General features: G+C 40.3%; 1 protein-coding gene across 4 annotated transcripts in view; it reads right to left on the bottom strand.

Annotated features, from left to right (window-relative positions):
* Positions 1–27,728, bottom strand: part of TMEM68 (transmembrane protein 68) — an 86,217-nt gene that overhangs the window by 31,383 nt on the left and 27,106 nt on the right. For 2 of the 4 annotated variants that reach the window (XM_049633696.1, XM_049633697.1), the window contains exons 6-8: positions 26,855–26,915; positions 25,051–25,190; positions 11,812–13,150 (exon numbers count right to left, since the gene is read on the bottom strand). In XM_049633696.1, the coding sequence (XP_049489653.1) occupies positions 13,034–13,150; positions 25,051–25,190; positions 26,855–26,915 (318 nt within the window). In that variant the 3' untranslated portion in view covers positions 11,812–13,033. Of the gene's footprint in view, positions 1–11,811; positions 13,151–25,050; positions 25,191–26,854; positions 26,916–27,728 lie in introns of those variants that run through there. The other 2 variants (XM_049633698.1, XM_049633700.1) reach the window with 1 other exon arrangement.

The following is a 27,728-nucleotide window of genomic DNA, read 5'->3' as shown; positions in this document are numbered from 1 at the left end:
AGAAATATAGTCATCCCCAGCGAACCTAAAAAAAAAATTACTAAAGGGAACTGTGTGGTATCTGCAGCAAACGTTTGTGATTTTCGTTTTGTTTTGGCTACCTAGAAGCTAAACACATTTCTCATTTTGAAGAAAACCAAATTTGTTGGGCATAGAATGCTCCCAGGAGGGCGGCTAACGTGAAGAGAGAGTTGTAATTTCTTCCCAACTCCTTCATGGCTAAGGCATGGTCGTTGGGTCCTGACTTAGCCAATTAGATGCTTCCACCTAGGACTTTGAATCTTGAGAGGGAACGTAAAAGTGATGAGGCAGAGGTTATTCCTGACATGAGTGGCAGAGACAAGACGCCTGGGACACAGAGCAGGATCCCAGGTGCAAAAGCATCATAAGTAGGTTCCATCGGTGACTGCGTGTTTTTGAAGGCCAGAAATGGAGATGTTCCACTGATCACGCAAAGTATCGGATATCCTTACTAAAAGTGTTCTTTTGCTTAAGTTAACCAGAATTGGTTTCTGTTGTTTGCAAGCAAGAACCCTGAGTGGTTCAGAACAAAGAGAGGGAGAGAAAGAGAGAGAGAGAGAGAGAGAGAGTGCCCAGAAGGAAGTAGCAAGACTCAAGAAACACTCATAAAAAGAAAACAAAAATGTGCCTGGTATGACACCTAGATTCCCCATACATCTTCAACTCCATCAATAAGCCTCAGAGGAGAGCTGTCTGCAGACTAAATGTGTTTCTCGTCACCTGGAGTTAAAGGCCAACACTCTGGAAGACAGTCATGCAAAGAAGACGTGCATCTTGAAGATAGCGATGGAGATTGGAGCCATGTGGCCACAAGCCAAGGAAGCTGGCAACCATCAAAAACCAGAAGAGGCAAGGAACCGACTCTTCCCTTGTGTGGCTTTGCTGACACCTTGACTTTGGACTTCTGGCCTTTAGAACTGTGACAGAATCAATTTCTGTTGTTTTAAGCCACCACGTTTGTGGTTATCTGTTACAGAAATCCCAGGAAACCAAGACATGCAGCAATCCCCTTCCTAGGTATTTATCCAAGGAAAATGAAAACCTATGTTCATGTAAGACTTGCACAAAAATATTTATAGCAGCTTTATCTGCAATAGCCAGAAGCTGAAAAAACCTCAATGTCCCTTTGCTCAGGAACGGTGAAACACATTATGGTACGTCCATACAATGGAATAATGCTCAGCAAGAAAAAGGAACCAACTGGCAACACATGTAATGCCATGGGTGAATCCACTTATTATGGTAAGTGAACGAAGACAAACCCCAAATGCTATATATTGTGTATGATTCCACTGATATGACTTTCTGGAAAAGGCAAATCTTCAGGGATGGCAAGTTGGAGAAGGGTGACTCCAGAAAGACACACGGGGCAATTCGGGGGTGGATGACGCAATAGTTCTACATCTCGATTTTCACGGTCGGTACATACTGATGCCTTCAAAGCCCACAGAACTGTAAACATCAGAAAGAGTGAACTGCAGATACATTTTTAAATAATTAAAACAAAAACAAGAACTAAAAATAGTGTGACAAATCATCATTCTGGAACTGGGCACTAGGGCACAAGGTAACCAGGAACGTCACTCAAACACTCATCGAGGTGGGCCTTGTTTTACCTCAGACAGATCATTGAGGAAGAGGGTACCTTTCATTTTCACCTAATACCATCAATCAACCATCTTTATTTGAAGGGTCTGTGTGAGATATGCTAATAGCGGATACATTTCTTAAAAGAAATGGTTCCTGCCCCTCACGCTAAAAGAGCTAAATACAAAGGAGAGCACAAACACGTCATTTTGACAAGTTGAAGGAAATGTGGTGTCAAAAATTTGCTCCTGACTTTATACTTCTCCTGTGCATTTACAGCTTTTTTTTTTAAACAAAAAGTTATACTTTGCAGTATTAAAAAAAAAACAAAGGGCTCAAAAGTAATAGAGAATAAAAGAGGAGATTTTATAGAGCAGGCAGCTGCAAGGAAAGGAAGAGAACAACAACAACAAAAAACCTCCCTTCCAAAATGGACACGAATCGGCAAAATATGAAAACTTTGAGGATCTCAAAAGTTTTTTGATCTCCTTTGCAGAGGATCTCATTTGACCAAGAAGAAACAAACAAAACGCAGTTCATAAATATTGACTTGCCTTGAAGTTAAGCACGTCCCACATTCAGTAGAGAGAAGAATATGAAAACTTGTCCTAACTCAGTTGTGACAACAGAACTGGTTGGAAAGGTAAAAGGCCACGATGCCTTAAAAGCTAAGCAAAGGAATTCTGAACACAGACACTCTTGACTTCGTATAAAAATAGCCACATTTCTGTATCTGGAGATTCTAAAAAAGGAAGATGACTTCAGAAGTAGCAGGGACCAAAAATGTAAGTCCTCACAATATCAATGCGATGCATGAAGAAATAGAAGGCACAAGGGGCACCTGGGTGGCTCAGTGGGTTGGGCGTCCGACTTCAGCTCAGGTCATGACCTCACAGTTCATGAGTTCGAGCCCCGCGTCGGGCTCCATGCTGACAGCTTCGAGCCTGGAGCCCGCTTCGGATTCTGTGTCTCCCTCTCTCTCTCTGCCCCTACCCCTGCTCATGCTCTCTTTCTCTCTCAAAAATAAATAAATGTTAAAAATAAAAATAAAGAAAAAGAAATAGAACGCACACATCAAATCTCAAGTTTTAATAGATATTTATGAAAGGTGGAAGAAATGGCAAATGTCCGAGTACAAGTTCCAAAATGGCAGGACCCGAAACTCTAGACTGGCATTACAGGCAGAAGCAGCAAATGAGAATAATATATTAGGGTTCTCCAGAGAGACAGAACCAACAGGAGATGTAGGTGTACAGAAGGAGATTTATTATTAGAAATTGGTTCTGACGATTATGGAGGGTGGGAGACCCCATGATCTGCCATCGGCCAGCTGGAGAACCAGGAAAGCCAGTGTGTGGTGTTAAGTTTCAGTCCTATTGCAGAAGACCTTCGGCCCAGCACAAAAACAGGCAGACAGAGCTAATTCTTGCTTCCCTCACCTTTCATTCTTCCTATTCAGGCCTCCAACAAATTGGGTAAGACCCACTCACATTAGGGAAGGCCATCTGCTCTACTCGGTCTACCATTTCCAATATCAATCTCGTCCAGACACACCCAGAATAACGTTGCCAAATATCTGGGCAACTTGAGGCCCAGTACAAGTTGACACACACACAATTAACCATCACAGACAATGAGAGAGCCTTTTAAATAGCACGAAGAGAAGGACAGACCCATGTGTGGGGCTGGGGCCCAGTGAGCAGCAGTATGTGGAAGAGGAAAGGGGCAGGCTCTGAGACAGACAGGGAGAGCGGGGGCGGGATTCTCCCCTCTGTTCCCAACCGTGACATGACCACGGGCAAGTTTCTTCATCTCTGGGGGCCTACGTTTCTATTTCTTGGTAGAAACGGGACCATTGCATATATTTTGTAATAAGGGATCATGATTTCTACCTCATAGGATTGGTAGAATGAAGTCATGTCTGTAAAGGGTTTAGTAAATGGCAGGTAACCAGGAAGTGAGTATTAAACTGTTTCCTAACAGAATGTTTGGTAATAAAAACATTTAATAGCACAGCAAAACCACTCACTTTTAACTTAGATTTGCTTTTCTTCATCAGAAAATACCTTAGGGGTGCCTGGGTGGCTCAGCTGCTTGCATGCCGACTTGGGCTCAGGTCATGATCTTGTGGCTTGTGAGATCGAGCCCCACATCAGGCTCCATGCTGACAGCTCAGAGCCTGGAGCCTGCATCAGATTCTTCGTCTCCCTCTCTCTCTCTCTGCCCCTTCCCTGCTCGTGCTCTCTCTCTCTCTCTCTCACAAATTAAAAAAAAAAAAAAATTAAAACTAAAAAAAAAAATACCTTAAAACTAGATAAGTATAAATAAGCTTTCTTTAAAAGAATTGATGCTTAAAATACGTTGGTCAAAACATGGTAATTTCTAATTGCTTTTGATTTTTCAAATCTCCAGGGCCAGATGAATTAGAATTTATAATTACGAACAGCCAAGGAATTTTAGACAGCAGTACAGAGACCAAAATTTTCCGGGGGACCTTGAACGAATGTCTTAATTTTCAAGAAGGGGCAGAGGTGGATTCTGAGAACACTGGCCCCATAAAGAAAGAAAATGCCGATACTGAAAGCGACGTGCTTCGTTTTAACTCACAGACACCCTGCTTAAGATAATTCTAGCTCTGTTGATGAAGCAGGTGGCTCGTAAGCACTTAGAAAAAAAAAAAGAGATAAACGGCTAACACCAGTGTTGACTTGCTAAAAACAAGTCATACAACCCTGATTTTGATTCTTTTTTGGAGAAAGTTAATGTAACAAGAGATCTGGGAGAGCCACATATTAAATCCAGGAACCTATACAGGCAGGCAACATTCAGGGCTCCAGCAGATGGGTGGGCATAAGACCCACAGGTGGCAGGGGTGGAAGATAAGAACTGACACACACATAAAAATACATATATATATCAGGGTTGAGATGTCCATGATCAGAACTAGGGTCTGAGGAACCTGGTCAGAGCTGGAACTAGAGTATATGTACAGAGCCAGAGAAGCTGGGCAGTTGGTTTCTGAGATGGAGGTTAGCACGCAGAGGGCTACGGTCTCTGGACCGTGAGGGCCAACTCCACGGGGGAGGTCTGGAGCTGGGGCGGCCCTTTAGAGACAGGCTGAATTGAGACAGGGACGAGGCCTATGTTACTCCCCCCACTGGATTAGTCACTGGCGGTGAGCTACCGTTGGGGAGGGGTGTGCCCTCGGGTGACGCTGCAGCCCTTTCAGCAGAGGGCAATGCCAAGGGAGACACCCAGCTCTGTCTTTAGCAGCCGGAGGAAAAGCACGTCTGTCCTGTAGGAGGATGGCGATGAACCGCAGGACCCACGAGCCTCGGCCTGATGCTGGGTCTCCACAGCCCGGAGCAAGATCGCCTCTAGCCCTCCTGGACCACGGGCAGGGCTGAGGCCGGAGGCGGCAACGGTAGCTGAGGAAAAGTCAAGGCCTTCGGTAGACAGATCAGCAGTCTGCTGGCAAGTTAGTTCACTTCTCTAAGATACTGTTTTCCCCGTATTTAGACAACACTTAGGGGGAGAGTTAAAAGGCCTAACGAAAGAAAGCGAGAGATGTCAGTATGTTGCCGATAGAGTCAGAGAGATCATTACAACTTGGAATGATAGGGTAAAATAGAGAATATAATATTTAACAGGCATACATATGAAGCATTTAACAAAGGTTCAACAGTTAAACGGCACATATACACACATACATACCGGGAAAGTAAATAATAATGGCAGATATTTACTGAGTACCAAGCAGCTATCATGAGCCAGGCCTTACTTACACTTTGTGCTTTATAATCGTGCAACTAGATGCCACAAAGTACTAAACGCCTTACAGAAATGATTTCCACTAATCCTCTCAGTGAACCTGTGAGACAGGAGCTTGTATTACTCTTGCTTTTCACAGAGGTGAACTTTGGTTTGGGAGGGTAAATAATTCTCTGCAAGGTCATCTAACTGGGAGGAGGAAGGCCCAAGGTACTGAGGAACTTGAAACACACAGCCCTTACATGTGACCATCACACCATGCTACTCCCCATTGTTAGAGAAGAAGCTAGCCTATAACAAATCACACGCTATATTATTTGATCCCCATATCCGCCAGGATATGTAAGTTGCGAGTAATACAAAATTCAATTTAAGCAGATTTACACACGAGAGAGAGTAATTGGTTCACGTAAGTAGAAGTTCAGAGGTAGAATGGCTTTGGGGGTTGACTTAATCTAATGGCAAATCTTTCTACTTGGCCTCCAGTGAAGTTGGCTTCTTCACAGGCTGAAAGTCACAAGCTCACAGCAGATCCAGGACTCACATCCATGTGCAATAAATCCAAACAAAGAGAGAAAAGGTCACTTCCGGGAGCTCACCCAGAATAATGAAAAAGAATTTCCCCAAAGGCCCTGGGCTCACTCCTACTTCCATCTCCCAGGTCAAAATTATTAACAGATCAAGGACATGAGATTATTCTTAGACAAACTGGGCCATCCTTGGAATTGCAAGTGGAGACAGCATCCCCTGAGATACACAAACTTCCTGGAGGAGGGAAGGATACCTGAACAAAGTCAGGATTCTTTTCGGAAGAAGAAAGGAAGGAAATAATGGATCCCGGGTAGACGGTCAACAATGTCTCGTTCAGAGAAGGACATTTTCATCTCACCCTCCTTTTGAGCACGATCTGTGGCTTTAAAACAGTTCTTGTGAAAAAAAAAAGCTGTGATTTTTGTATTGATCATAAATTCAGTATGAGCCAAAAGGATCAGATGGTGAATCTGGAACTCATTGTTGAGAGTGACGAGGTTAAAAGAAGAAACAGTCTTAGCGTACTCACTTCTGGTCATATTGGGACCATGGTATCAACCCCAGATGTTGCATTTCAACATGGTACACTGTATGGCTGAGCTGTAAACATATTTGCTCCGCCCATCGCGGAGCCCAATGTGGAGCTTGATCGCACAACCTTGAGATCATGACCTGAACTGACATCAAGAGTTGGACACTTAACTGACTGAGCCACCCAGGTGCCCCCAGCCTACCTTTAAAAGTGAGAGTTCCTGCTGGGAATTTGATTTTGCCTACCAGTTGATGAATGCGTTCTTTGACCTATAAAATAACAGTCTGAAATAGGGAAATAATGTTGAATGTAGGGTTTCAAGATTTTGAGTGAATCATGATGTACTTGGCTTTCAATATTGCTGGATGATGGCACATATTAAAGAAGAGGTAAAAACAGGACAAGTGGTGGAAATTAAATGGGATGACCAAGACAGAAAAAAAAAAATGTTTCATAGATGTTGAATTATGATCTAAAACAATACCATAAAGCCACCTAGAATTCAAAATAACCCTCATACCACAAACCAGCCCGATGTTTAGAAGTCAACACACAACATGGAAGAGATACGAAGATCCACATCTATTCTTTCATCTTTGAACAAGAAAAATAATCATATAAAGACAAAAGTGCATACTTTCACCACATCTAGTCAGCATATTGTCAAAAGTTCTAACCAGAGCAATTAGGCAAGAAAAAGAAATAAATGAAAGTCAAATTGGGAAGGACGATGTAAAATCATCTGTTTGCAGATGACATGAATTTATATACAGGAAACTCTAAGATTCCACCAAAAAAAACCCCTGTTAGAGATAATATATGAATTCAGCACGGGGTGCCTAGGTGGCTCGGCTGAGCACTGGACTTTGGCTCAGGTCGTGATCTCACCGTTTGTGAGTCTGAGCCCCGCATCAGGCTCGCTGCTGTCAGCGCAGAGCCTCTTTTGGATCCTCTGTTCCCCTCTCTCTGTCTCTCCCCTGCTTGTGCTCTCTCTCAAAAATAAACAAAACATTTAAAAAATATATATGAATTCAGCAAAGATGAAACAAAATTAACACACAAGTCACTTGTATTTCTATACATTAACAATGAGTAATTGAAAAGTAAATTATGAAAGCAACTGTTTAAAACAGAACAAAATGCAAAATTATAAAACATTGCTCAGAGAAATCTAAGATCATATAAATAAATGGAAAATATCTCCTGTTCTAATACTGTGAAGATGACAATACTATCTAAAGCAATCTACAGATTGAATACAATCTTTATCAAAATCCCAAGTTTTTGTTCATAAATAGGAAAACCCATCCTAAAGTTCATATGGAATCTCAAGGGACTCCAAATAACGAAAACCATCTTTAAAAAGAACAAAGAGAGCTCATACTTGTAGATTTCAAAACTTACCACAAAGTTGCAGTAACCAAAACAGTGGTATGGCAAATGGACAGACATACAGAACAATGGCACAGAACAGAGAGTCCGGAAATAAATGCTTGCATATATGACCATTTGATTTTTGAGAAGGGTGCCAAGACCACACAATGGAAAGGACAGTCTTTTCAACCAACGGTTCAGGGAAACTGGACTTCCACATGCAAAAATATAACGTTTATACCAGACACAAAAACTAATTTAAAATGGATCAAAGATCTAAACTTAAAAACTAAAATTATAAAACTCTTACAAGAAAAAATAGGGGGAAAGCTTCATATTGGGTTTGGCAGTGACTTCTTGGACACGACACCAAAAGCACAAGCAACAAAAGAAAAAATAAATTAGATCTCAACAAAATTAAAAACTTTTGTTCAACAAAGGATAGTATCAAGAGAGTAAAGACACAACACAGAGAATGGGATCAAATATTTGCAAATCATGTAACTGATAAGGGATTAATATCCAGAATATAAAGAACTCTAAAAACAACAGGACTTGAATAGACATTTCTCCAAAGAAATGCAAATGGCCAATAAGCACATGAACAAATGTTCAAAATCATGTCATTAGGGAAATGCAAATCAAAACCCCAGTAAGATACCACTTACTGAAAATAAGTGAAAAAACTGAAAACAACAAGTGTTGGCGAGAATATGGAGAAAAAGGCATCCTGGTGCATTGCTATTGGGAATTTAAAATGGTAGTCTCTGTGGTAATCAGTTTGGTGGCTCCTCAAAAAGTGAAACATAGAATTACAATATGATCCAGCAACTCCACTCCTAGGTATATATAAAAAAGAACTGAAAGCAGGGAACCAAACAGAAACTTACTTGTACAGCAATGTTCATAGCAACACTATTCACAGTAGCCAAAGGGTAGAAACAACACTTTGCAAAAAATGTGCTATATACATACAATAAAATATTTTTGGGCCATAAAAAGGAATGAAATCTTGACACATCTATATGAACCTTGAAAACACTGTGGCATAGTAATATATATGTGTAAATATATATTTACACATTTATTATATATACATAGATAGATTTTGCGCGCACACACACACACACACACACACACACACACACACACAATTTGGTCTTTGTTCCTACCTCGTGGCACTGAGTTCCTAAAATCCTGGTAATTTTCTGAGTGATAGAATAACTGTTTTATGCTGACTCCTAGTTGGGTATGATGAGGGAAGGCTAGATAGCGTCAGGGTGAGGCTAGTTACCAGAAAAACTATGTGATTAGAGGCTTAGAACTTTCAGTCCCGTCCCCAACCTCTAGGGAGGTGAGAGGCCAACCAGTGGCCAACAAGTCAATGAATGATGCCATGATGAGGCTTGGGGGAGCTTCCGGGCTGGTGAACAGATCATATGCTATAAAGGGGGGCACCCAGGGAGAACACGGAGGCTCTGACAACCCCGCCCCCCCTCCCGCCACTCCCATACCTTGCCATCTCCCATTCGGTGGTTCCTGAATTGTATCCTTTATAATAAAATAATAAGTATGGCATTTTCCTAAGTTCTATGAGTTGTTCTACTAATTAACCCAACCTGGGGAGGGGGAATGGAAGGGGAGGAGGTCATGGAAACCTCCAAATTTGTAGTAGGCCAGGCAGAAGTGGGGGTAGCCTGGAGGCCCTATTTGCTGCTGGCATCTGAAGTGGGGCCAGTCTTAGGAGACCGAGCCCTTACCTTGGAGGGTCTATGTTAACTCCAATAGTGACAGAATTGAATGGAGTTGTAGGAAATCCAGCTGATGCCAGAGACGAAAGAACTGGCATTGGAACTACGTCATCTGGTGGCAGGAAAGACCTCAACTGATTTTGCTAAGTGAAATAAGCCAGACACAAACGGGTAAATATTGTGATTCCACGTATATAAGCTACCTAGATTAGGCAAATTCAGAGAGACAGAAAGAACAGATGTTACCAAGGGCTGAGCAAAGCAGGGAATGGAGAGTTATTATTTAATGGATACAGGGTTTCCGTGTGGGATGATGAAATCGTTCGGGAAATGGAACAGTAGTGATGGTTCCACAATATCGTAAATGTGTTTAAGGTGAATGAATTGTACACTTAAAATGGGCTAAAATGACAAATTCTGTTACATACATTTTTCCAAAAAAGGTAACAAAAATATATTTTAAAAACAGTAATCATACACAAATACAAAAACATATCTCTTACCCTTGTAAACATCTATTATTTCAAAGGTTCCTAATGCTATAAACTTCAGAGGGTCTCATATTTAAATCACTTAGAAGTATATGTAGAATCCTTTAAACAGAACACGAATCTCAGAGTCCACAGTGATAATATCAAGTCTGTGGGGAGAGCAGAAACTGGAAAATTCTATTATAAGAGTGAAATGCCAACTAACAAATGTAGAATAATAGAAGATCACACTTTTGAAAACCTCACAGTAGTACTTATTTCAGGAAAGAGTCAATTCAAGAATGCCAAAATCGGTGGGTGAAAGTTTGATGAGACACATATATTTACATGGTCTCAAAGTATCTCTCCATAAACTCGATACAAAGGAAAATTTTACAGGGAAGAAACCTGGCGGGTGCCATTTTAACCAAGTGATCAAAGTTACTACCATCGCTAATGAACCAAACCGACATTATGTGCCTCGTGATGTGAAACACTTGAAAAAGCACAGCATCATTTATGTAGTATTTCTGGAATAATGCATAACCTGATTCAAATCATGACAAAAATATCAGAGAAAAACAGAGTAAAGGGTATCTACAAAGCAAACAGTCTGTCTTCTCCAAAAACGTCAGTATCGTCAGAGACCAAGGAGGGCTGGGGAATCATTCCAGACTAAAGGCGACTCAAGAGATAGTAAAACTAAATGCAATACGTGATCCTGCTATGAACCATGCATCCAGAAGAGAAACTGATATAAAGAATATGGAGACAACTGGTGAAATGTGAATCCGGTCTTCAGATCAGGTAATACTAGATATCAATGATAAATTTCCAGTCATTGCTCTATGATGCTATAAATGGACAGACTTATAATCGAGAAGAAAAAATTGAAAGAAAGAAAACATCTACCTATATAGATATATAATATATATAATATCTATACAATATATACATGGGATGGGGGAGAGAGATAGGAGGAGGGGTGGGTGAAGAGAATAAAACCAATGTAACGTAACAATTGGCCAATCTGGGTGAAGAGTATGTGGGAGTACTATGTGCTACTATTGCAACTTTTCTGCAAATTTGATATTGTTTCTAAGTTTAAGTTTTTTTAAAAAGGATATGAAAAATCTCCCATAGAAGTATGCCATGTTCCTGCTTCTGGAGAGTCCCTAGCTTTCATCAGGCTTATGAAAAACTCCCTTCACAAAGAGTGAACAACACCCCCTTTCCATTATTATTTGTGTTTCTGTATTTACTCCTATCCCCTCATTCTTCTAAATGGCATCTAAATTCAAACAGCAAAGATAAAGATCTTGTCCTGAGCAAGACAGGACAGCTTCCGGGTAGAGAACATGGCTTGAAGTAGTAAAACTTAAACAGTATAAACAATAATAGCTTTTGCTACATTAGCAATGAATATCGTTCTTTCCTCCATTTTGAAAACCCAATGGTGGCCCCGAAACATTATTCTCATTTGTTTTATAATCATTTATTCATTCATTCTGGAAATACTTATCGATTTTCAAACAAACACTGCTCACTGCCAGAGGGAAAAAAAGCTGCAAATAATCATTAACCGACTCTTTTCATTGGAACCGAAATTAAAATATATTTCTTACACTAGAAAGTAAGGTTTACTCATTGTGGCTGACATAGATGATTGTCAACATAGGATTGTGGGTGAAAAATGTATGAACAGTAAAACAAAAAAATTACTGTAAAATAAGAAAATGTCGCGTATGTAATTTCACAAGAAAATGAACTGTACTTCAGCTTTACTTTTATTTTATGTTGCTTACTTTTATATACATCACACATATCATACATATATACTTGTTATACAAAAACCTATACAAAAGTCCAGGTAATTTAGTATCTAAAAAAGGGAGCGGGAGATACTGCATTTGATTTCTGGTACTCTTCTGTGTAAATACTTCTAAAATTCAGATTTCAAGGAGACAACAAATTGAAAGCCATTAATTTTTCAGAAAGCTTTGTGTTCGCATAAATTCATCATTCAAGTATACTCTTATGGAACAATAATACACCACGTGACTGACTGCAAAATCACACTCAATAAGCCATGGTACCGAGTAAGAGTGGAGCTTTCTTGCTCTGGTTTTACAGACTCAGCCCCTTACATGGAACGTGGAACACAACCGTGATTCCCACCTGCCACTATTAAACGCCACGTTACAGCACGGTACACCCTCTATCGTCTGTCTACAGATTCTTGTTAAAAAATAATACTAAAAAAGAATAATTATTAGAAATTTTACTTCTCCGGATTTCTTTTTTATTCAATTTGAAAAACAGTATACCTCTTCCATTGTGCTTGGCAACTTGACATCACACCTCAAGAAATTATTTAAAGATCCTATGGACCAAATATATACATAAGCTTCTAAAAATTCTTGGTATTGTTTAATTCATTTATAATTTCAGTTCTACAGTTCTCAGTCACAGCAAATATAAAGAATTTAAAACAACGCTCCTCAACATAGCATTATTATGTTTTTAAAAAGTGAATTGCTGAGGCACAAGAACATTACGTGATTTGCCCAAGGTCGGGAAAGGAATGAAGGGCAGATAAAGGAGTATTTCTTCTCCAGTTTAAAGTGTCCGTACTGAATTCCGCCATCTTGCAAAATTAGCCCAATGCAACAGATACAGAAATTAGACGCGTTATTTGGGAATGTGTGTTTAGCCTAAATTGCTGTTATTAATAAACCTAGTTTTTAAAATCTATACAGTTATCATACATTATCAGGAATTTATAAAAAGAAACACCATTCTGTGAATTATTAGGCAGGTAATGAGTTACTGCTTAATTTTGACACAATTGATTGCAAAAGCAAAATCGATACAATTTTAAACAAACAAGTTCAGCAAAAGATGCTTATTAACATTCTTTTTAAAAAATACTAATTATAGAACCTACAAAATTTAGAAGACAGTACTAGAGACACAAACATACTAATATAAACGTATTAAATCGTCTTCGAGTTGATCTTTTGTTTTTTATGAAAACGTTCTAACAAAGCACTCATAATGTTTCCTGGTATTCTTTGGTGCTTATCAATCAAAGCTTGAACAGCATTCTTTGTCTATTAAGAAAACAAAAGAAAAGCCATTATTCTTTTAGTTCTCAAAATAGATCATTCATTTTGTAAAGATTTTAATATACTACTACTTGCAAAAAGCCCTCCCTATTGAGCATCCCTCTCTCCCCAAAATTAATGCTTTCCTTCTCAGCACACCCGTCGTGTGGTTCTCACGCTTGCCAGGCTGGAAGCACAGTTAATGTTACACGGCTATTTTCTACACCACCCTGTAAGCTCCTTAAGACACAGCTTCGTCTTTCTCCAACACTGAGCACAGCAATGCTTTGCATACAATAAACACTAAGAGGAACGACAAAAGTCGTAGGACATTTTTCTAGTGGGCAGATGGGGAAGGAAGTTTTACTCCTTCCTACCCATGAATAAATTTGTGTGCACGTTTCTTTCATCGCATACACACAATTACATCAGGCAACGCAAGAGGAAAAAGTGAGAACAACGGAGGAGCTGATACACTTTTAGTTCACTGCCTCAATTTCTAGACAGTTTAAGAGGACTTTAAGTCACAGCAATGGAAAAGCCAATTAGGATATAACAAGGTGTCTCCTAAAGCGATTTGCTTCCCATTAAATTCATGACAAATTTCAATAATCTTTTCTTTTATATCACTTTGTGGTTATCTAAAAAAAATCTGTGTGCACATCATGCATGCATGTACACACGTACATTATTTTAGATGGCAAGCTTTTAATAAGCCTTCTTTTTTATAAATCTTGGACCCTCATCCCTTTTATTTTTGTAAAAAAGGGTTTTTTTAATTCCAGTTAACATACAGCGGAATATTAGTTTCAGGTGTACAATATAGTGACTCACCACTTCCATACATTACACGCTGCTGTTCATCATCACAAGCGCCCTCCTTAATCCCCATCACCAGTTTCACCTGTTCCCCCCCAACCCGGCTCCCTTCTGGTAACCATCAGTTTGTTCTCTAGAGTTAAGAGTCTGAGCTTCATCTCCTTTAAATATAATTAAGAAGCTCTAGCCCAAAGATGTATTTAAAATAATTTTTTTAATGTTTGTTTATTTTTGAGACAGAAGAAGACAGAGCGCGAGTGGGGGAGGGGCAGAGAGAGAGGGAGATACAGAATCCGAAGCAGGCTCCAGGCTCTGAGCTGTCAGCACAGAGCCTGATGTGGGCCTCGAACCCACGAACCGTGAGATCATGACCTGAGCCGAAGTTGGACGCTTAACTGACAGAGCCACCCAGGCGTCCCCCCAAAGATGTATTTTAAAAATATGCTTCTCTGAACCACAAGTTTGCATATCTGTAAAAGGAGAACTGTTTCATACACTTATTATAAGGGTTAAATGAAATTTCAACCATGTCTTCAGGTACTTGGCAGTGACTAAAAGTAAGTGATAAAGGTTGTCTCTTGTGAAGTATGTTCTTTAAAATTTATTCATTTATTTAGAAAACAGTAGATGCTTTGGAAGCTGTAACATTAGTGAAACAAGTCTCTAATCTCAAGCTTGCAACTTAGTAAGTGGGTCAAGTACAAGGTAATAAAAACCTTAGATCATTTGGGGGTGCCTGGGTGGCTCAGTCAGTTAAGTGTCCGACTTCGGCTCAGGTCATGAGCTCACAGTTGGTGGGTTCAAGCCCCTCCTCGGGTTCTGTGCTGACAGCTCAGAGCCTGGAGCCTGCTTCGAATTCTGTGTCTCCCTCTCTGTCTGACCTGCCCCACTCACACTCTGTCTCTCTCTGTTTCTCAAAAATAAAACATTTAAAAAAAAAAGATTAAAAAAAAAAAAACAACGAAGATCATTTGTAAGCTGTATCTACCACCTGAGATGTGAAACGAAAGTGTCTAGAAGTTCAGACGACAGCCCACTTATTTGGTGGGCAGTGACTGGGAAGGACACACGAACAAGGTACCGTCTGGCCTGGGTCTCCAAGGACCAGTGAGATTTCAGTGACAGTGGAGACAAGAGCAGGAAGCAAAAGACGACAGGAAAACAACTGGCTAAGGACAGGTGGGTTAGGGAGCTTGGCTGGACTTTCAGGTATGTGTTCTGAAGCTGGGTGGTAGAAGGCTCTAAAATTATAATTCAATTAAATCACGAGGCTGTCAAACACCAAGTGAGAAAGTATAGACTTTGTTTAATATGAACTGAAGCGTCAAGGAAGGCTTTGGGATGGAGAAATATCGGGGCAATGCATTAAGAAAATACAATGCTTGCAAAATCACCAATGATACTCTTCTGTCACCAAACCCGATGACATTTTTTTTTTAAGTTTATTTATTTATTTCGAGAGAGTGTGAGTGTGCGTGCCAGTGGGGGGAAGGGGCAGAGAGAGAGAGGGAGAGCGCGAGAATCCCAAGCAGGCTCTGCGCTGTCGGTGCGGAGCCCGACTCAGGTGAGATCACGGCCAGAGCCCAAAAAGAGTCGGGTGCTTAGCTGACTGAGCCACCATGGTGCTCCAGTCAGGGACATTCTTTTAATCTCACTTGACCTCTCAATCTCCCCTGATCTTGCTTCTGGAATTCTCATACTGGAGGAAAACCTAGGTTTTCTTCTAACTTTCAGGCTGCTCCTTTTCAATCTTCCTTGCAGATCTATAATCCCCAAATCTGCCACTGACTTATTCTTCAAAGGTTCAGTAATCTTTCCCCTTTCCACAACTTTAATTACCTTTCATTTGCTGATGACTCCTAAACATTTACCTCCAGCCCGCTCAGCTTCAGACAGGAATGGTCTTGAGTGTTTTAAAGGCACCTCATACTTTGTCCTTTCCTTAGCTCCTTCCCTGTTTCAGCAAAGACGCTACCATCAACCTAGCCACGTAAGCCCAAACCTAGAAGCCATCCTTAACAATTCTTGCTTCTCACTCACAATAGCCAATCCATCCATCAGCACATCCATTTATTTTACCTCCCAAATACCACTCACATTATCCACTTCTCTCCGTCTTCTTTACACCTTTATGACACATGTATACGATATATGCGTGTATATATAAATAAACCCATATTTCTATGTGTGTGCGTATGTGCACATGAGACTAGAGAGAGAGAGTTAAAGAGACAGACAGAAACAGACACTGTAAACACAGAAACAGAACAATAGAGAGATTAAGACTGAGAGAACTTTCGGGAAATATCCCAAGTGCCCTCTTCAGCATTAGCATAGTATATTTTAATTTAGATTTAGATAGTGCTTACAAAATGGTTCTCCGCAATCAAATGCCGGAACAATCTATCACCCATTTTTTAAATGAGGTTTCATTTCTACATTAATTTGGATGCTAGTAATTTTGAATTTGTGATAATTCAGGGATGATTATCCTATAGTTTATGCTTATATTATTAACAATGAAGACTGGAAAATCATGCCAATGTATTACAAAAGGAAAATTTTAAGTGTTCTTTATTTCCAGTATACTTTAGTTCAATAATGACAACTTACAATGCAAAATATGAATACAGCAACTATGTACTTAAGTAAATTCCCCCAAGAAATTCTACGATGCTTTGGTAGACTACTTGTTACTTTAGGCACTGAAAATAAAGCGCATAAAGCAACTGGAGAGGACAACTGAGGTATTTCGATGATTCAGAAAGGCCTTTTCTTCCTTACTTAAACTGGTAAGTTTTTACTGTATTTATCTGTTTTACTATATAAAATACCTAACCCTACCAGTGACACGAATGTGAGTAAATCCTGCTCTCATATGAAAAATCAAGGCACTGGAGTTTAACTGTCAGAATATACTTTCCTTAACTGAGGAAAACAAGGGAACAGGGTTCACTTAATTTGAGACCTAAAAGAAATGCCGAAGAGCATTTAGTTCAATTTCTCTGCTCTACAAATAAGGAAATCGGGGTCTGGGGAAGAACGTATTTCTCTAAAGTGATGCTGCTGCCTAGTGGTAGGACTGGTGGTGAGTAACACGGGTGATGATCATAACCCAGGTCCCTAATCTTCCACACCAGGCTTTTTCTGCTCTTTTTCGGTTACCTTCTACTTTGTGCCTAAAAATACATGGTATTTGTAAAAGGGGTTCCTAACTGGCTCTGAGCCACTTAAATCTTAAGACATAGGGAGGAAAAAGTTGTAAAAGAACAAAACAGAATTCACATATCCTACAGGAGAACACATAGGTCGGGGGCAGCACAGAAATGTGTTAACGATAAAGTGCACGTGGGCAGAAGCAACGTCACTGGGTAAGGCCTCACCCTGGCGTCAGGCTCCCGGAGCCTCATCGGTAAGGCATCGCCGCGGGATGAGACAAGAGTCATGTCGCACGGACAGCATGTGCGGACTCTAAAAGCCAGTGTCACGGAGCTTTGTCTTCAGGATGAAGGAGGGTGATAAGTGCTGAGTATATTTAATGAGCCAGCAGCGTAACTGAAGGTAAGTTTTCTGTGTTTTGATTGTTTAATTTTTTTTTTTAACGTTTATTTATTTTTGAGAGAAAGGGGAGGGGCAGAGAGAGAAGGAGACGCAGAATCCGAAGCAGGCTCCAGGCTCTAAGCTGTCAGCACAGAGCCCAACGCGGGGCTCGAACCCACGAACTGTGAGATCATGACCTGAGCTGAAGTCGGACGCTTAACCGACTGAGCCACCCAGGCGCCCCAGAGGTAAGTTTTCTAAGAATGAAGTTCAGAGACACATAAGCAAAGACAAGGGCGCATAATGTTTCTTTACTGTTAACCTTTGTGAAACTTCCTACATGTCAGCTGCTTGATTTGAACGGTCTCATCTAATGTAACATTATCGTTGTTTCAACTGTACATTCTTTTCTAAGTGTCTGGTCTGGCTGAGTCCCAATATGGTAGAGCAGATTATAGTTAGTCACTCTCTCTGCCTACCAGGCCTCTATCTTTTGGACCTTCCTATGGGAGGAATACAGATCCTGTCCCCGTGAAGTCCACGGTGGCCATGTGACAGCACTGGCCAATAAAACGTCAGTGGGCAGCTGGGTGGCTCAGTCGGTTAAGTGTCTGACTCTTGATTTTGGCTCGGGTCATGATCTTGCGGTTTGTGAGTGTGGGCCCCGCATCAGGCTCTCTGCTGTCATCGCAGAACCTGCTTCAGATCCTCTGTCTGCCTCTCTCTCTGCCCTTCCCCTGCTCACTCTCTCGCTCTCAAAACTAAATAAACATTTAAAAATAAATAAAATAGAAATAAAATAAAATATCAGTGGGAGTAAGTGAGCCACCTACAAACAGAAGCTTTAAAAATTTTCACTCCTGACATTTTTTTTTAAGTTTGTTTATTGAGAGAGAGGGGGGAGGGGTAGAGAGAGAGAGAGAATCCCGAGCAGGGTCCACTCTGTCAGCATGGAGCCATGAGGCTGGCCTCAATCTCACAAAACCATCAGACCTTGATTTGAGCTGAAATCAAGAGTCAGATGCTTAACCGACTGAGCCACCTCGGTGCCTGACATTTTCTTCTTACCATGGCAACATCCCACCTGAATCCTCCTGAATCCAGGAGAAGGAGGACAGGGATCTCAGGGGAAATATAACATAAACAAGAAGTAAGCTTTCCTGTCTTAGCCTCTGAGATTGGCTGGTTGTTAGCACAACACACCCTAGTAAAACTAACTAAATTATCCAGTTTTCTTATGTGTAAAAGGCAGTAATAAGTCCTGCTCTATAGGATGAAATCAGACTTATGCATAGAAGGAAAAGTAAAATTACCTCTGTTCACAGATGACATGATTTTATATATAGGAAACCCTAAAGACTTCACAAACACAACTAATAAACAAATTCAGCAAAATTGCAGGATATAAAATCCACACACAACACAAAAATTGTATACACTAACAATGAACAATCTGAAAAAAAAAAAAAAAACCAATCCTGTTTATAAACGCATCAAAAAGAGTAAAATACTTAGAAATAAACTTAACTGAGGAAGAGAAAGTCTTATACATTGAAAATTATAAAACACTGCTGAAAGAAATTAAAGAGACAAATACATAGAAAGACCTCCTGTGTTCATGGATTAAAAGATTTAATATTGTTAAGATGTCCATATTATCCAAGGTGATCTACAGATTCAAGGCAAACCCTATCAAAATCCCAGCAGCATTCATTTGCAATTTCAAAGGACCCTAAGCAGCCAAAAGAAGAACAAAGTTGTAGGCTTCATACTTCCCCATTTCAGAACATACTACAAAGCTACAGTAATCAAAACAGTGTGGTACTGGTATAAAGGCAAACATATAGACCAATGGAATAAAACAGACAACACAGAAATAAACATTTGCACGTATGGCAAATGATCCTCGACAAGGGTGCGAAGACCATACATTGGGGGGAAGGCAGTCTCTTCAACAAACAGTGGTGGGGAATCTAGACACCCACAGTAGAAGGAATAAAGTTGAACCTTGCCTTACATCATAAGCAAAAATTATCTCGAAATGGATTAAAGACCTAAACATAAGACTTAAAACTATAAACCTTCTAGGAGAAAATATAGGACGGAAAGCTTCGTAACACTGGACTTGGCAACCATTTCTTGAATATGACACTAAAAGCACAGGCAACAAAAGCAAAAATAGACAAACAGGGCTCCATCAAACTCAAAAACTTCTGTACATAAAAAGGAACAATCAACCGGGTGAAAAGGAACCTACAGGATGAGGGAAAATATTTGCCCATCATATATATAGTAAAGAGGACATCCAGAATAAAGAACTTCTACAATTCCACAACAAAAAAAATCCAAATAACATGACTTTAAAAATGAGCCAACACCTTGAACACACATTTCTCCAAGGCATATGAAAAGGTGCTCAACACCACTAGTCAGGGAAATGCGTATCAAAACTATAATGACATATTACCTCACACCCATTAGGTTGGCTGCTATCACAAACGAAACAAAAAACAGAAAGTAACAAGTGTTGGTGAGGATGCAGAGAACCTGGAACCCTTGTGCCCTATTGGTAGGGATGTAAAATGGCATGGCCAACTACAGAAAACTGTATGGATGAGGGTCCCCCCCCAAAATTAAAAAAGAACGATTGCACTGCAAGATAATAGAAAATATATATTGGTCTCTACCCCTGGTTCCTGGCACAGAGCTCCTAAAACTCTTACTATGTCCTAAGCGGTAAGGGCACTGAACATCTTTCGTTCTAATAGTTGGTCTCTGACTCCAGTCAGCACACAGTGCTCCTGAAATCCTTATAATTTCCTGGGTGATAAAAGTGTCTTTTGTTCTACTGGATTCCTGGATGTCTTCTGAATAAGGGCAGGTCACCAGAAAGACCAAACTATGATTAGAAGCTTGGAATTTTCAGCTCTACTCCATCATGCCCCAGAGAGGGGAGAGGAGCTGGAAACGGAGTTAACAATCGATCGCACCTATGTGAGGAAGCCTCCATAGAATCCCAACAGTACAGAGTTCAGGGAGCTTCCATTCCGGGCGGGTGAACACATCCACACCAGGAAGGGTGGCACGCCCTAACTCCACAGGGGCCCCGCAGTTGAGGCCCTCCCATTCCTTGCCCTACGTATCTCTTTATCTGGCTGGTCATCTGTATCCTTTATCACATCCTTTAATAAACCGGTAAAGTAAGTAAGTGTATTCCTGGGTTCTGTGAACCAATACATCAAAATAATTGAACCTGGGAGGGGTCCTGGGAACCTCCAATTTGTAGCCAAACTGAACAGAAGTTGCAGGTTACCTGGGGACCCACTACTCGTGATTCGCATCTGGAGTGGGGTGGGAGCAGTCTTGTGGGACTGATTCCTTAACCGGTGGGATCTATACTATTTCCAGGTCGACAGTGTCCGAAATGAGTTAAGCGACAGGATGTCTAACTGGTGTCAGAAAATTGCTTGGTGGGAGCAAAGCCTCCCTCCACACATTTGGTGACCAGAAGTGTCGCAAGTCATGTTCTGTGTAAAAGTAGAGGAGATGTGCAAGTGAAAGAAAGACACAGTATGGAAGAACTAGGTTTTTCCCTCCGGGAGGGAGAAGCTGGAGTTTTTTCTTTCTACCTGTGATCCAGCAATCTGACTTCTGAGCATATATCCAAGAGAATTCAAAGCAGGGTCTCGAAGACATATCTGTACACCCATATCCACCACGGCACTATTCACAACAGCAGAGGAAATGGAAGCAACCCTAACGTGCATCGGTGAACGAATGAAGATACGACATGTGGTACATACACACAACGGAGTGTTATTCAGTTTTAAAAACCAGAAGGAAATTCTGTCACGTGCTGTAGTATGGATGAACCTTGAAGAGATTATGCTAAGTGAAACAAGCCAGTCACAAGAAGACAAACGTTGTATGACTCCCCTTTTCTACCGCGGTCAAACTCATAGTCATAGAAGGCAGAATGGTGGTCGCCAGGGGCTGCGGGGAGGAAGAAGCTCTGAGTGGTGTATGATTCCACGCATATGTGGAATCTAAAAGAGGTGAATTCACGGAAACACAGAGCAGAATAGGGGCGTTACCAGGGCGTGGAGGAAGAGGGAGATGTTGGTCAAGGGTACAAACTTCTGGTTACACGATGAGCAAGTTCTGAGGATCTAAGGTACAGCACAGTGACTACAGTTAAGAATACCGTATTATATATCAGAAAGTTGCTAATGAAAAGGCCTTAAATACTGTCACCACGGGCACACAAAATGGCAATTAGGTGCTGGGAGCACCCAACCTTACCGTGGCCATCATTTCGCAATATACACATGTATCGCATCTTCACGCTGCGCATTAAACTTCTACAATGTTATTGGTCGCTTGTATCCCGACAAACCTGGGGGAAAAACAAGAATCTCGCGTGGCCCGTGAAGGAACCAGAAGAAAAAGCTGACGGATATGTATGAAAAAGAAAAAAGAAAGAATGGGCAGCAGGTTTTCAGGGGGTACAGAGACTGGAGATTGGCCGCACACGTGAATATATTTGGCACTGATAAAGCATACACTTAAAAACGGCTAATAAACGTTGTGGTTTTGACTATAATTTAAAAAACTTGAAAGAGGGGCGCCTGGGTGGCTCAGTCAGTTGGGCGTCCGACTTCGGCTCAGGTCACGATCTCACAGTCCATGAGTTCGAGCCCCGCGTCGGGCTCTGTGCTGACAGCTCAGAGCCTGGAGCCTGTTTCAGATTCTGTGTCTCCCTCTCTCTCTGCCCCTCCCCTGTTCATGCTGTGTCTCTCTGTGTCTCAAAAATAAATAAACGTTAAAAAAAAAAAAATTAAAAAACTTGAAAGAAATCACACTACACATACCTACGGCTGGTATAAAAGTCATAATCAAAACACACTCACACCATTTTCCAGGTGATTCAACAGAAGCCATTCAATTTATGGCTTTCATGTAGTTTCATACTTTCTGAAGATGTAACTGCAAGCTGAGTGGGCTTTTCTCATCCTCATCCTTCCTGATCTCTTTGCAGAAATGAATATTACCAGTCATTCCTATTGTGTAAACATCCTCGCCGGCTGGCTTCTCTCACACAAATTGTCTTTTCTCCACGTCTCCACAGCTTTGGCTGTCGTCCTCAGCATGCCCCTCGTGTGTTCTTCCCTGTCCTCCCGTCTGTCCTCAGTCTTCTGTCTCTAACATGCTTTGTGAATGAAGCTCATGACTTCAGTAACTGTCTCACGCGGACGCGGATAACTTCTCAATTTTCATCATCAAGTATTTTTAAACACCTATGCATATAATACATATGGACATATCCTACAGGTAGCTATAGAATCAGTTTTCAAGTCTGGTACGTTCTATCTCTGTAAAATCTCTCAAATCTGTCCCTTGCTCTTCTTCAAGTAGCTAAAGAGACCACTAAGTGATTCACTCATTCATCAAACATTTACTGAGATCTAATTAAATACCTAACATGGTGCTGGGAACTGGAGACCCAAGAATTCAACAGCATGAGCCCTGCTCTTAAAGAGTGCACTTATAATCATATGTATCTAAGTGATCACAATCGCTACAGTCATCTTCGCCAACCATTGTAGAGAAACGGATTATACATCTGCTTGTTTGGGCCTCGTAAATGTGAATGAAACTGAGATGAGCCACTCCCAAGCAGAGACCTTTCCTCACTGAAATGTTATCTGGTAGACAAATTCCCTAGTCTGATAGTTAAGGGCCTAAAAATGTAGCTACTTACTTATCCAGCAGCATCTCAACCAAACCCTACCCACCAACCTACTGATTCCCCAAGTTTATTCCACAGCTGCTAATCCAGGAAAAACAAGGAGGTTTTGGTCAGCTAAGACTGGGAAATGCCCTTTGAAACAGTTAAATAGACTTCATTGCAGAGCTTCTTGGAGGCTTTAATGCGTTTGCAAAATCCCTGGAGAATTTATTAGGCAGTCTTTTCCAACCTTGCCGTTCTAACCAACACTGCTGGTATATGGTCAACTCTGCAACCACCGCATCTTTGTTCATACTCTTCCTCCAGCCCCAAGTCCACAGGACCAAGCCACGCCCTTCTTTCAAGACCCACCACAAATGCCCTCACTCCAGGAAGCTTTTCCTATTTTTTCCTTCACAAAGCAGTCTTTTTCCCCTCTGAGCTTCTACTGGTCTCGCTCAAATTCAGCCTCCGTATCGCTTCCAGTGATCTTGCCAAACGCAAACCTATTATACCATTCACCTATGTTCAAGAGCACCCCCCCCCCACCTGCTTTCAGGAAACAAAATCAATTATAGGCCATCCTAGTCCAGACCATTCCTGTGTTTCTAGCCCCATCGCCTAGGATATCCCTGTAGCTATACAAGACCACTCTCAACTCCCCAAAGATTTTATGCTATTTCATAACACCATCCCTTTATACATTGTTTCCTCTACCTCAGTACCCTCTGTCCAGCTAATTCCTTGGCTTTCAAAGCCGAATTCAAGCATCACCTCTCTCAAGGAGGCATCCCTAATCCAAGTTAGATAGCTTCCCTTTGTGCTTCCATGATGTCCTAAGACAGAAGTTCTCAATCAGATCGGATTTTGCCCCGTTGGGGATCATACGGAAAGGTCTAGAGGCATTTTCTATGATCACAACGAGTGAGGGGTGAGGATGGGGAGTGCTACTGGCATCTAGTGAATAGAGGCCAGAGATGGTGGCGGTAAACATCCCACAGTGCACAGGACAGCACCCACAGCAAAACGCCCACGGTGCCCAGGTTAAAAAACCTTGCCGTAAGCACACCACCGTGGTAACACGTCACCATATAAGCCCCCATTTAGTTATTTAGCTCCCTCACTAGACTGTAAGTTCCTAGGACAACAGGACTCACTGGTGTTAACAGCGTTACCATCCAGCATTCGTGAAGCGCTTACTATCTGCCACTCACTGTTCTCAACAACGAACTTGCGTAACCTCATGTAATGCTCAGGGACAACTATGAGTGGGTACTATTCTCTTCCCGGTTCTGCACACTAACGGAGTGAGCTGTGGACTCCCCGAGGTCACACGGCAAGCTGTGGAGCTGGGAGCAATCGGATTTCATCACCCACACCCTTCAACACTCTTCCGTTCTCCTCCCAAGATACTTCCATCAAGCAAGAACAATACTTTTCTTTTTATGGAGGTCAAATCTTTGTCCTTCTGAACATCACTTATGAAACCTTTTACTTACCAAGAGCCAAGAGCCCCGACTTCGGCACGTTTGACATTTTAAACTGAGTAGCTCTGCGGTGGGGGGCTTGCTTAGGCATCGTACGATGTTTACCAGCATCCCTGGCCTCTACCCACTAAATGCCAGTAGCACCACCACCTCCCGGGTCCTGCCTGTCATGACAATAAAAACAGTCTCCAGATCCTGCCAAACGTCCCCTGCGGGGAGGAAATCACAACTGATCTAGAACACGTTTGGAGGATAAAGTAGTGAAGTCATTTTTAATACAGTGCTTAAAAGGAAAACTCTGTTCAAAGATTAAGAAAGAAACAATATTTTACCTTTTCAGCTAATTCTTCTGCTGTTATCTTTGGATCATAAGGAATAGGCTCACCTAAATAGGTGCGTAATTTCACAGGAAAACCTCCATACATCGGAGCAAATGGATAGCGGAATTTTTCATAAAGCCATCTAAATAACCCTGTTTTAAAGTAAACAAATTATTTTCATGGGTTAAATATTCTGAGCACATAATTGTAACTTTCAAATTAATATGTAAGACTTAGAGGAAGGTGGCAAACAATATCACCCCCGGGCAATTAGTACAATATACGTTTTTTTAAGATGAGCTTTTCATCACTTGTAACTAACGGAGCATACTAATGTAACATGTTAACAATAAGAGAAACTGGGGGGTGGTGAGAAGCTGTGTCAGTACTCTGCATTTTCTGCTCAATTTTTCTGGGAACCTAAAAATGCCCCCCAAAATAGGTTTGTTCATTTTTTTTTTAAATGAGCTTTCAAAAATAAGAGAATTTTAAAAAGGCAAATCAATTACTATTATTACAAAACCAAGGGTAAAGACTATAACCCAAAGCTAGAAGCTAAAACGTCTAGAGACTCACAAAAACAGGTTTGTATGAATAAAAGAAAAAAAAAGAAAAGGGTAAGATAAATTCACGTAAACGTGAAACTACAATGCACCAATAAACCAGGTAAAGAAAAAAATATTGTAAATTAAGAAAACTGCAGAGTAGCAAAGAATTACTAATGTTAGTGACCAACAAAATTTAGCAGGATTGCAAGTGGCAATAATGTAAAATAAACTGATGAACTAAGTAAAAAAGAAAGTCAAAAAGCAGTCAACAGTAATTTTTAAACCACTTTATAATTAAAGAAACAAAATTAGAATAATTTTTGGTATGCAACTTAAATTCTGAAGAAATGACCTGGGAGAAAGTTAGAAGAAATAATTCTACTGTAAGAAATAATCCACAACAGTTAAATATCACATCACTTTCCACTTTACATTTGAAAAAAAAGGGGGGGGGGGAGTAATACCTAAAAAATGTAATAGAATATCAACGATATACCAACATCAGACATAAAACAGACAACAGAAATTTAAAGTTCTTCAAGAGGAGATCTGCATGGGGATAGGAACAGTATATTGCTAGGGATACAAAATATAATCAATCGAATATAATATATAAACCACAGGATATAAAAACAAACTATGAAAATCTCAAAATAAAAAGAAAACAACAGAGAAACTGCAAAGAAAAAGCACATCTAAATGTTATCTCTCCTCTAACTACACTCAAAGCTTATTTTGTTACCCATAAATTAAAGTTAGGCAAAAAGAACTTTATAATATAAACATATCATGGTTCAAAATATTTTAAAAAGCAAAAAATAAGAAGTAACAGATATGAACCAAAGCAGATGATACATCCTTGTGTCGTTAATCTTAATTCAATATCATATTGTCATCCATTTTTAAAGCTGAAACTCATGCAGCAGTGAGTTAGGAAGGCAGTCTGAGTCATGGGTACATTTGTTCTAAACCTCAACGACGTGGTTCAACCCAGGAAATTAGATAACTCACTGTAATTTTAAGCCCACAACAAATAAGCTTCAGTATGTAGATGAGATGCTCAACAAAAATCTAACATCTGAGAACTGCCATTACTTAGAATGAGTTATCGTTTAGACTTTAAATAGAAAAACATCTAAATAATAAATTCATTATCTAAAGTAATAACTCAAAAGGATTTCTTATAGGGTTCAAAAGCCCAAATATTTAAACTACTATAATCTAAATATTACATTATAATTAGAAAAACCATATGAATCAGAACTTACTTGTTCCTCCAAGTGATCTAAATCCTTCTCGAATATTTTGTGTAAACATAGGAATAATGGGCTAGAGAGAATTTGAATTAAAAAGTAAATATATTGATCCATTCAATATCACCATTGAGTCAGTAATGCAAACTTTTGGGGGCCTGTTTAAGATTATGAAAATGAGGTATTTTAAAAATAAAGGTATACTTTTATCACTAGTGTGATTTATCAGACTAAATTTAACTTGATCATTTGTAAAAATAAAAATTGGAACTACTACCCTCTAGTGGCGATATATAATATTTCATTTGCCAACTTTCCTATCGTTCCACATAAACCCTTGAAACTCAAAATGAGGATTACCAAAATCATTAATTTCACGGAATAAAATGAATATGGTAAATTGATCTTAGCGGTCCACTGAAGAGTATGCTGACTGGAGAAAAGTTACAAGGCAGAGGTCCCTGTATGGGGAAATACATATGAATTTAAATGACAGGTTTTGGCAAGATGCTGTCACAGAATTACTGAAACACTTTTTTGTGTGAGCTTATGAAATCTAAAAATGTTCAACATCAATGAAAAGTATAAGACTCACTGCAAAAAAAAAAAAAAAAAAAGGAAAAGCATATACAGAAAACAATTCCTTTTATCATTAATTTTAGAGCATTTCTGCTCACAAGTTCATGGTTTTTATCATCCTATGAATATCACTGATTAAGCATGGTTTTTTAAACGGAGACCTTAACTAAATGTCCTAAAACAATGATGAAATAGCAAAGGATCACGTAAGGAGGTTCTACCACGGGGAAACTGAAGTGGACAGAAAAAATTGAATAGAAACACCTTAATATGCACACAAAATCCAAGGAATTAAACGATGTTTCAGAAA

This window comes from Panthera uncia, chromosome F2 (assembly GCF_023721935.1).
Source record: "Panthera uncia isolate 11264 chromosome F2, Puncia_PCG_1.0, whole genome shotgun sequence".
Taxonomy (NCBI): domain Eukaryota; kingdom Metazoa; phylum Chordata; class Mammalia; order Carnivora; family Felidae; genus Panthera; species Panthera uncia.
Note: the sequence above shows the minus strand (reverse complement) of the source record. Positions and strands in the feature narration are given on the sequence as shown.